Consider the following 10470-nt stretch of genomic DNA (forward strand, 5'->3'; position numbering starts at 1 on the left):
GCTTGGGATGCTGAATTAAGATGTAGAAACATTAAAATAACTGGTGAAAGAGATTAATACCATTTCTGAAGATAAGGGATCATTGAAATCTGAACTTTACGAGAGAAGAATATGCACAAACTTCAACTCTTCATTGAGGCTCACAGCTACTCCACTTGGTTCTTCAAGGTCAAGAGTAATTAATATTGGAAACCATTCAATCCAGCTTTTTATTTTGTCGGTTTTAGGCAGATTCAATGGCTTTAGATGACAAAAAGACTACGTCAAATTGGAGATCAAGTTTCATGAAAGTCAAAATCTGTCCAATCAGAATAAACTTAATCTCCGCTTGATCAAATTTTTTCAAGTATAGCACACAATGTCGGCCACTTGTTGTCCCTATAAAAACTGCCCTTAGGCTTGAAGACTTGATCAAATGCATCCCTACATTATCTAAGAACAGCTCTAGTTACAATGAAGAACAAATTTCTCTTAACTTCCTTCCTTTTCTTCATAATCCATACAAATTTGATATTCTGCTCAGCAGCTCCTGAACCCCTTCCTCCGGTGCTAGATGTAGCAGGAAAGCTTCTCCGGGCTGGTGTAAATTATTACATCTTGCCTGCTATCATCATTGGCAATGATATTGGAGGCGGGCTAACACTAGCAAATGGAACTTGCCCTCCTGAGGTCATCCAAGACAATTATGAATTCACTGATGGAATCCCACTAGTCTTTTCTCCATTGGACCCCAAAAAAGGCATCGTTCGCGTTTCTTCTGATACCAATGTCAAGTTCTCTAGTACGTCAAAATGTGCTCAATCTAGCGTTTGGAAGCTCAGTGAGCTTGATGCATTGATGGGAAAGCACTTTGTTGGCATTGGAGGAGTTGAAGGTAACCCTGGTCCTAAAACTTTGGGCAGTTGGTTCAAGATTGAAACTTTTGATCGAAGCTGTAAGCTAAAGTTCTGTCCTTCGGTCTGCAAGTTCTGTAAAGTGATATGCAAAGATATTGGAATTGTTTTCCAGAAGGGCAAGAGACGTTTGGCCCTGAGTGATGATCCCTTCAAGGTTATATTCAAGCGGGAGTGACGATTTGATCATCAAATGAACGAAAAGTATGTATACCCCACCCAAGACAAACTAACAAACCTTATTGCAACTTGCGAGCGCATGCTCAATTATTCCCAAGTTGGGGGGGAAAATGAGATTACAATATTTACAAGTTTGTTTTAGTTTCTGACATTTTAATTTCGACAATTAAGTGTAGGATGCCCGGTTAGGGAATGATATTGGGATGATGAGATAACCCGTGATAAATATGATTTCTCTATTCAAAAAAAGGGGATTTTGTAGGACTGAATAAGGTAGTTAATTTGGAGCTCACAAAATAAAGTGCAATACAATTCAAAGAATTACTCGTATGACTCGATTCCTACCATGGATAGAAACGTTTTTCCCCGTACTCGTATGACGAATGAAGGAACGAAGGACTTCTAAGAAACTCTTCTGTTCCAAGAAGGCATTTTATCCAACCCAATCCATACGTTGTCGTGGAAGACGGTCGCTTTTGTCCCAGTCTTTCAACAAAGAATTTGAGAAGCCAAATCTGCATCAACGGCTGTATGCTGTGTTATTGTTTATTCAAAAGTAATCACCAGAGCATTCAACCTAAGCAAAACGTTACGTCTACGGTGAGAACGAGAAGAAGAACCTATCAACCAGTTGAAAAATCAGAAGTGAAGAAGATGGAGGCAGGTCACAGCCAAACATGGTTCAAAGTTGTGGTCGAGGTTGCGGCCCGGACCGTTTCACACCGATTTCCGTATATCGGTTATGATTTCAGCGAGACACAAATTTTGAAGTATTTAATATTCTAAAAATTGTAAATAATATTCAAAAATATGCTAAACAAAAATAATTAAAAAATTAGCAAAAGAAAATCTGTAAAATGTAAATTTGCGAGTTGACTCGAGATGACTCGGCCTGACTCGATTAAGACTATCCGTATCGGAGACTTCTCGGTCGAGTTCTCGACTAGTCAAGTATTTTAGAGTCATCTCGTCCTGATATCGTATCGGAGGGTCCGTTCCAGTGATGACTCGACCCAGTCATCTCGGTCTTGGCCAAGACTTTGAACCATGCCCAAACAGAGAATTCACATATAATGAAGGAAGAGACTTGTGTATCCTACCTTGGTTCAGTTTGTAATTTGCCACATTATCTATGTGCAAGACAGCAAGTCCAAACCCAAAAAAGCATAACAACCTTTCGAAGTCAAGCGATGGTTGTAGAACAGAGATTACTACGTTATGCCATTTTCTTGCTAGTCTGCTCCTGTTTTCCTCATCATTATCTCTCAGTGCCCAAAACGTGCATTATAATTCAACTGCCTATCTTCCCGCTTCGTGGATCAACCACATCTCTACTTCTTCCATGGTCATCAACGACGCAGATGGAAGTCTAACAATGGCACCCATCCTCCTGACTGAGAGTGATGGACGATGTTATGTGTGCGGCTTTTACTGTAACACGGGAGGTAGTGAATGCCTCTTTGGAGTCCTCATTTCCCCATGTGGGCTTCATATTAATAGTGGAGATCTAGTTTGGTCTGCTAACAGGAATAATCCTGTTCAGAATAACGCAAAGTTGCAACTAAAGGAAGATGGAGATCTGGTTTTGGCAAACTCTGACGGCACCTTAATATGGTCCAGCAACACTAGAGGAAGGTCTGTTTCAGGCTTAAACTTGACAGAAATGGGAAACCTGGTCCTATTTGGCCCAAACAATGAATCCATTTGGCAGTCTTTCGATCATCCCACCGACTCGTTACTTCTGGGACAAAAGTTGGCTCCTGGGCAGAAGCTGATAGCTAGTGTTTCCGCATCCGCCTGGAGTCAAGGTCGGCTTTCTCTTGCTGTTGGCTCTGATGGCTTGTCAGCTTACATAGAGTCTGATCCACCTCAAAGATACTATGTGTCTGGCATCAATAGTTATCGTTATTATGAGTTCAGGAACGGAAGCTTCAATGACTTTACCATTCCTCCAGCATTAGTAGCTCAATTCATGAAGTTTGGGCCCGATGGGCATTTAAAAGTGTATCAGTGGGGAGCAACGGATAAATTTATAGAGGTAATTGATCTTTTGAACCCGTATGTTGGTGATTGTGGATACCCTATTGTGTGCGGCAAATATGGGGTCTGTTCAAAAGGGCAATGTGGTTGTATTGAAACAACCAATGACCAGGAGGGCTATTTCAGCCAAATAATGTTCAGACAACCCGATCTTGGATGTTCGTTACTCACTCCAATTTCTTGTAATCACTCCCAAGAACATATTCTTCTAGAGCTAAATAATACATCTTACTTTGCATCTGATTCAAGCTTAGACAGCATAACGACGGTAGTGGAGGACTGCAAAAGTAGATGTCTAAGTAGCTGTTCATGCAAGGCAGCTCTGTTTTCTCACAATGGAAATCGATGGGATAGAGGCAATTGCTCATTACTAAATGAAGTTTTTTCTTTTATTGACAATGAGTATTATATCGGATCACCTTATAATACGACTCTCCTCGTTAAGGTGCAGAATACTCGTGTCAACACGTCAAGGCGTAAAACAGTTATACTGGCATCAACATTTGGGGCTTTCTTTGGTGTGGTATGTTTAATCGGCTCTTGCCTGGTTGTTTCAAGGAGAATATTCAAGGAATCCAATGAAATTGAGGGGGATTTTCTGAAGAAGGTACCGGGAATGCCTACAAGATACTCTTATCAGAACTTGAAAGCAATGACAGAAGATTTTAGCAAAAAACTTGGGGAAGGAGGATTTGGTTCTGTTTATGAAGGGACACTAATTAATGGCGCAAAGATAGCAGTCAAGTGTCTTGATGGTTCGGCTCAACTGAAGGACTCGTTTTTAGCGGAAGTGCAGATAATCGGGAGCATCCACCATGTTAACTTGGTAAAACTTATTGGTTTTTGTTTTGAGAAATCCCACCAGCTTTTGGTTTACGAACATATGGCTAGTGGTTCTTTGGATAAATGGATTTTTGGTGAAATGCAAAGCTATTCTCTTCCATGGAGGACGAGGAGAAAAATCATCTCGGACATTGCCAGGGGATTAGCTTATCTCCACGAAGATTGCAGTAAGAAAATAATTCATTTCGACATCAAACCCCAAAATATCCTTCTAGATAAAAATTTCAGAGCCAAAGTTGCTGATTTTGGGTTGTCAAAGCTGATTGAAAAGGATCAAAGCAGAGTTGTTACAAGGATGAGAGGAACACCAGGTTACTTGGCTCCTGAATGGTTGAGCTCCACTATCACAGAAAAAGTGGATGTTTATAGCTTTGGCATTGTGATATTGGAAATCCTTTGTGGACGAAAGAACTTTGATTCTTCGAAGATTGAGGAAGACAGGCATTTGCTTAGTATTTTCAAGAGAAAAGCTGAAGAAGAAAGACTTGAGGACATGGTTGACAGGAAAAGTGGCGATATGCTGATCCACGTCGAGGAAGCAGTGGAGATGATGAGGATTGCTGCATGGTGTCTGCAGGGAAATTTCAACAACAGGCCTTCAATGTCATTAGTAGTTAAGGCGCTGGAAGGTTTGCTAGTTCCTGAAACCAATCAGCTCGACTATGACTTCACGAATTCATCAACAGTTAGGACAGAGGCAGCTGGTGATCAGGGACAAGTGGTTGTTTATCTTGGTAGTCCGATACTGCCTTCAACTTTGTCTGGGCCGAGGTAGATGAAAGACATCAGTTTTTACGTTGGTAGTCTCTAAAATCCCAACGAATAATGTTACAAGTCTCAGAATTCTGAAATTATGTCAGTGTATTGCTGAATTATTCCGCCCTAAGTGCGTTGGCCTTTTGCTGAGAAATGCAAGTCCCTATGCATAACAATCAATAATCTTGATCTTACAACTTTCTGTAAAAGGCATTTCTTGTTTTGTCTTTGCGGGAATATCCGAAAGATATGTAGACATCTGCAGGCCTCCCAATTCCAAAAACATCAACACATTTACGTGCTATTACTATGGGATAAAACCAATCTAATGTGGAGTACAGAGATATATATTATATTTTTTTATTATTAGTGTGAAATATCTATTTTGTCTCTTATTTAAAATTATACACAATATAAATTTATATTTCTTAAATTCGATTAAACTCAATTAAGTTCGATTGGGCTCGATTTGCACAAGGTCAAACTTTAGCTAGAGTAAGTAAAAAAAAATAAAAAATCAAACTTGACTTTCAAGAGTTCGACGAACTCGAGTCTGAATATTTTAATTTGAATCAAGATAGCGCACTATTTGAGCTCGACTGCACCTCCAATACTGTCCATGTATTGAATTTAGGGATAATTTCAAACACCTTCCTTGAAGTTTTTAATAATTTCATTTAGCTCCCTCGAAGTTTATAAAATTACACACACCTCCCTTGCCATTTAAACTGACAATCATATCCTTAAATATGTTAATGAAATTCCCTTGTTTGGTATGCTTATACTTAGAATGATTTTTAAAATTATTTATTTTATTCTTTTTAATTTTATTTTTTTGTCAATAAAATGGTAGAACTACCATTATTACCTCTAGTTTATATTGTAATGAAATGTTGAACTAGTGATTTTTTGATGAGTTAACTTTATATGTAATCCAACATTTTTTTCCTAATCTTTGTTTTCTATTTTTTGGTATCAAAATTAACAAAAAATAAAAAAGAAATGGTCCAAAACCACTACTAAATTATGATAATCCCACTGCTAGAAAAATTCATAAACTCTAGATCAATTATTTCAACATTTTCTTTTCTATCTTATAAATCTAAATTCATAATAAAATGCCATCAAAAGTATCCTATCATAGTGATAAAATTATTATTATTATAGTTGTTTATCAAATAATAGCTATGGACATAGAAAATTTGGCACCTTTTCTTTATAATTACACTAGATAATCTTATAATTATATAGAGTAGTAAATTAAAACTCATTACACAAGGGCATTTTTGGATATTCATTGAAAAATTTGGCCAAGTGAATAATTATTTTAAGGTTTTGTTACTATAACTATCAAATCAAGGGAGGTAGGTGTAATTTTTTAAACTTTAGGGGAGCATAGTGAAATTGTTAGAAATCTCAGGGGAGGTTTCTGAAATTATCCTTTGAATTTAAGTACTTGGCTTGACTTTAGTTCTCTTCTTCTTGTTCACGTAAGTCGAAAATGAAAACTTGTAGCAGTTCCAGCCTCCCCTAGTAAGAAAGATGAAGTAAAAAAGATGCGCACCAAATTAAAATCATTTTCTTTGACTTGATGCAGCACTTCTTTCCAGAGCACTCCATACAACCGTTGGCGGCAGTACAAAGATTAGGACCAACGTAAAAAGATAGATTCACATATTACTTGGGACTTGTTTTTAACTGTTTTTGAATTTATAAAATTGATTTTATAATTCTGGAAAATCGGCTTTTCAGTATAACAAATGTTTTCTCATGTTTTTGCTTAAAAATCTATTTGGATAGATGTGTGGATGTTCTGTAAAAAGGCATAAAAACGGATTTTGACTAATTAATTTCCAAAATGCTCTTATACATACGTTTGTGCCAATTAAATAATTTTTCTATACGATTAATTGTTTTCTTTGTAGAGATTGAATTATTATTAATTGAAATTGCGTGTAGACTGAACTAAATAATTCATTTAATACGTCAAGATAGGGATAAATCGAAGTGGTCTAAAGATTAAGACTCCAAGAGTTAGATGTCCGGTTCAAATCTCCCTTTCCACCTCTTAAATTCTAGGCCTTCCTCACTAATTTTTATTTTTTTGAAAAAAGTGAGATAAGAATAAATAAGAACAAAGACAAAGATGAGGAGAGACATACGGCAAATAGAGATAGAAGAGTGCATTTTGAAAACCAAGTTGATAGTAAGGCCTCACTGTACTATCACTCCCAAGTTAAGGCAAGGAAAGATGTTAACCATGAGTGCTGGCATACCTAAAGCACTACAAATTGTTTTCTGAAGAAGTTAATAAGAAGTAATTAAAGCCCGCCAATAGCTTTAAATTGGTATCATGTCCACCTTTGTGTTCTGACAAATTTTGATAGGATTTGCGCTTCAAAGCACCAAAATGAAGTCAAAATATATCCAATCAAAATGGAAATGGAACAAATGTATTTCCAAAGTCAGTTTCGGGCAGCCCACAGCTCCATCATCAAATGGTGCATGGCATTAGCTATTTAAGTAGAAGATGGAAGCCGTTATCTACATCCTCAAACACTGCAACCTTTAGTTGGTTAAGTGATATGCCAAGAAGTATCAAAATGAAGACATCACTATTTTTCATCATTTCATTCCTTGCCTTTTCCATTTCCTTAAACACCTCCTCCTCATCAGCTGGTGAATTAGCACCTGAGCCGGTGCTAGATACAGCTGGAAATGTGCTTCGAACTGACCGCGACTACTACATATTACCTGCCAAAGTCCGCGGTAGGTTCAGAGGTGGAGGGCTTACACTATCGAGCATTGGCAATGACACCTGCCCAGTTGGCGTGTTTCAAGAAATGTCTGAGCAAAGAAATGGCATCCCCTTGACATTTTCGCCTGTGAAACAGAGATATGGTGTTGTTCGTACCTCGACAGATTTAAACATCCAATTTGCTTATCCAGAAACCTGTGGCGAATCTCCAGTTTGGAGGGTTGATAATTATCTTGATCCATCTGCTGATAGCTTTGTATCCATCGGTGGAGTTGTTGGAAATCCTGGTCCTGCGACTTTAGGCAGTTGGTTCAAAATTCAAAAATTTGGCTATGACTACAAGCTTGTTTATTGTCCCGCAGTCTGCAGCTATTGTGATGCTATTTGCAAAGATGTTGGCATATTGTACCAGAATGGGGAAAGACGTTTGTTTCTGAACGATTATCCACTCAGGGTCGTATTCAAGCAGGCATGAAAATCATGAGATTCGAGATCAGTTGATTTTCTTGGATGTATTCTATGTAATGCTATAAGCTTGTGACAAAAAATATAAAATAATACTGGTAATAAGGAAATCTCCCTGGAGAATGGGGGAAAACCATGTAATAAGGAAGCATTCTAAGTGCTTTTTTTTTTTTGTTTAAGTACTAGTTTCATAGCATGTGTGTTAGTGTTACATATTGCATACGTGCATTGTAACTCTTATTAGCTATGTTACTTTTTAACGATAAATAAAGTGAGTGAAATATAATCTACATTTTTTATTTCGCTTCAAATCATGTGTTCCTTTCTTTCTTTTTTTCCTTTTTTGGGGTGAAATAAAAATTTTCCACAAAATACAAATATTCAAAGAAAAAGTTCTGCTTCCCATAACACGTGCACGAGCAGCACGACAATATATGCAGTAGTAGTACAAATAGAAGTTCTCGAATTTATAGCAAAAGTACCATGTTATTTCTTTACACTATTTAATTCTGGTAGTTTTTATATATTTTTTTTCTTTTCAACATAAGTAGATAACATGGCAACTCCATTCAGCCAGAATTTTCGTCGTCCTCTCACGTGCCCGGCATGTGGATTGGAATCATCATGTTGTTCGCGCATCGCACGTTAGTTTTCCCATCTGGCCTCGCCTGCCAGTGTCCCATGTGCCCGTGCTTCCGTCTTTCTGATCTTCTGCTGCATTTGCTCTCTTCCCGCTGCATTCTCTCTCCCACTACATTCTCTTTCTTTCTTTTTTTGGTTTTTTTTTGGGATAATGTTGCTCTATCACTTATCCGCATCCTCTGGAACCTGGTACAAAATTTTGTTGACCTCCTCCTTTGTTGTAATAGGCTTTCTTCTTCATCTCCGGTGAGGTCAGATCTTCTCTTCAGGTTGCCTCTGCTCTGCCCCTCTTTTTTTTTTTTTTGCTAAAGTTCGTATTTCTTTTGTCCCTTGTCCACTGACGTGCAGTTTTCTGCTTTTTTTTCTCATCCACGGGCTTGTTACCGCCCAAGGACGTGCCATCTTCAGTGTTGGTTGCAGATCTTGTGCTTTCTTCTTTCTCTCCAGTGAGGTCGGGTCTTCTCTTCAGGTTGCTCTGTATTCATGTTTTTCTCCTCCTCTGTAAAAACTTGTTTGATGCTAATGGTTCTTGTGTTTTGTTGTGCAAGCATTTTTTTCATTGCTTTTAGGAGACTGGTTTGTGATTTCTTTGGTAGCTGGGATTTGGACTCTGGAAGCCGTTTGTTTGGCTGCCCCTCTTTACTTGTCTTTCCCTCTCCTCCCCATCATCAAATTCCAGCCACATCTTCTAATGTAGCTCTCTACTACTTACAGACGGAATCCGCAGTAGAAGTTTCTGAACTGAAAAAGGAAAGCTAATCTCAGGGAGATAGATAGAAGAGAAGGTACGACGGCGTCCAAGATGCAGAGTATCGCGGTTCTTCAGACCGAGAATAACCTTGCAACCGGAGGTATATTTTCTTCAACTTTCTTCCTTCTCTCAATATCTCAATCTCTCTCTTTCGCGCTCTTTTTTCTTTTGTTTCAATTAATCTGAATTTCTATCTACATTTCAACGGAGTAGTAGTATATCGTCCTTAATTGGTGCACAACATTAGGAAATCTTGTTCTCTTTCGTTGTTTCCCCTCTTTAATAATCGAACCACTTCAAGAAAAAAACCGACCTTGGGAATTATTTTGCCCTAATACCCATTGTGGGTTTCGTAAATTTTGGTAATTTATTATATTTAGCTAAGAGAATTGGAGGTTTTGGTATAATTTGTGTAAAATTCCACGATTTTTCGGCTAGCAGTTTGGGCTTTAGAATTGTTGGCTTTGTCTGAATTTTTATCTCTTCTATATTTAATGGATATCTGAGGATCATTTAGTATCTGAAACTAATAAATCTACCAACGCTTACAGTCATGAGTGTAGAGTTAACTAAATATGTTAACCTCTTTATGAATAACTTTTTAAGGACTTTTATGCTAATTCTTCGCATTCAAAAAGGAGATAAATGGAAGAAACATTATTTTCTGATATTAGAGACACCTGCGGGAAAGAAGATGATAGCAAGTTACTGACCCCAGGTAGTATGAGATGAGATTGTATTGTAATTGAGCAGGGTTCACTTATCATAATAGATTGAATTTTGTAGTTTTGAACTGATACATTGTTCTTTTGATTGACTGAATGGCAATTTGGGAGCCATGCAGTTTGTTTTTCTTGTTTTTATTTTCTTATAATCCAAACCTGAAAAGGATTTGTTTTTTTCTCTTCCGAGTGATTGTTTGGTTTTCCAAAGATTTAAATTTTCCAGAGATTGATTGTTTGGTTTTCCGAAGGTCAATCTCTTTAACCCAAGAAAATAATAATATTAAACTGAAAAACAACAAAAATGTTGTCTTGGGAAACTATTGTTTATTTACATGGCTTGGAAGTTGAAATTGTCAGAAACAAGAAGCTCACTTTCTCTGATGGTCATATTTCTTCATCAGGTTGACCATTGCCAAA

At 37.6% G+C, this 10470-nt stretch overlaps 3 protein-coding genes and 1 long non-coding RNA gene across 5 annotated transcripts; all 4 read left to right on the forward strand.

Annotated features, from left to right (window-relative positions):
• The first annotated feature begins 453 nt into the window (after positions 1-453).
• On the forward strand, positions 454-1167 carry LOC113769537 (kunitz trypsin inhibitor 2-like). The gene has a single exon (XM_027314008.1). The coding sequence runs from the start codon at positions 454-456 to the stop codon at positions 1069-1071; it is 618 nt and encodes a 205-aa protein (XP_027169809.1). The 3' UTR covers positions 1072-1167.
• A 1038-nt stretch (positions 1168-2205) lies between these two features.
• Positions 2206-4829, forward strand: LOC113768906 (G-type lectin S-receptor-like serine/threonine-protein kinase SD2-5). Its single transcript, XM_027313411.1, has one exon. The coding sequence runs from the start codon at positions 2206-2208 to the stop codon at positions 4729-4731; it is 2526 nt and encodes an 841-aa protein (XP_027169212.1). The 3' UTR covers positions 4732-4829.
• A 2486-nt stretch (positions 4830-7315) lies between these two features.
• On the forward strand, positions 7316-8030 carry LOC113768907 (kunitz trypsin inhibitor 2-like). Its single transcript, XM_027313412.1, has one exon. It carries the CDS (start codon positions 7316-7318, stop codon positions 7943-7945), a length of 630 nt encoding a protein of 209 aa, XP_027169213.1. The 3' UTR covers positions 7946-8030.
• Positions 8031-8607: 577 nt separating this feature from the next.
• On the forward strand, positions 8608-9422 carry LOC113768527. Of its 2 annotated transcripts, none has more exons than XR_003468083.1 (3): positions 8608-8846; positions 8998-9023; positions 9292-9422. It is a non-coding gene; the product is annotated as an uncharacterized LOC113768527 (long non-coding RNA). The 2 variants fall into 2 exon arrangements; XR_003468084.1 differs by having other exon boundaries at positions 8608-8828.
• The last annotated feature ends 1048 nt before the right edge of the window (positions 9423-10470 follow it).

Source organism: Coffea eugenioides, chromosome 4 (assembly GCF_003713205.1).
Source record: "Coffea eugenioides isolate CCC68of chromosome 4, Ceug_1.0, whole genome shotgun sequence".
Lineage (NCBI taxonomy): Eukaryota > Viridiplantae > Streptophyta > Magnoliopsida > Gentianales > Rubiaceae > Coffea > Coffea eugenioides.

Excerpts from the sequence above, each read along its gene's own strand:
- LOC113768907 (XM_027313412.1), top strand. The coding sequence starts at position 7,316 with ATGAAGACATCACTATTTTTCATCATTTCATTCCTTGCCTTTTCCATT.
- LOC113768906 (XM_027313411.1), top strand. The coding sequence starts at position 2,206 with ATGTGCAAGACAGCAAGTCCAAACCCAAAAAAGCATAACAACCTTTCG.
- LOC113769537 (XM_027314008.1), top strand. The coding sequence starts at position 454 with ATGAAGAACAAATTTCTCTTAACTTCCTTCCTTTTCTTCATAATCCAT.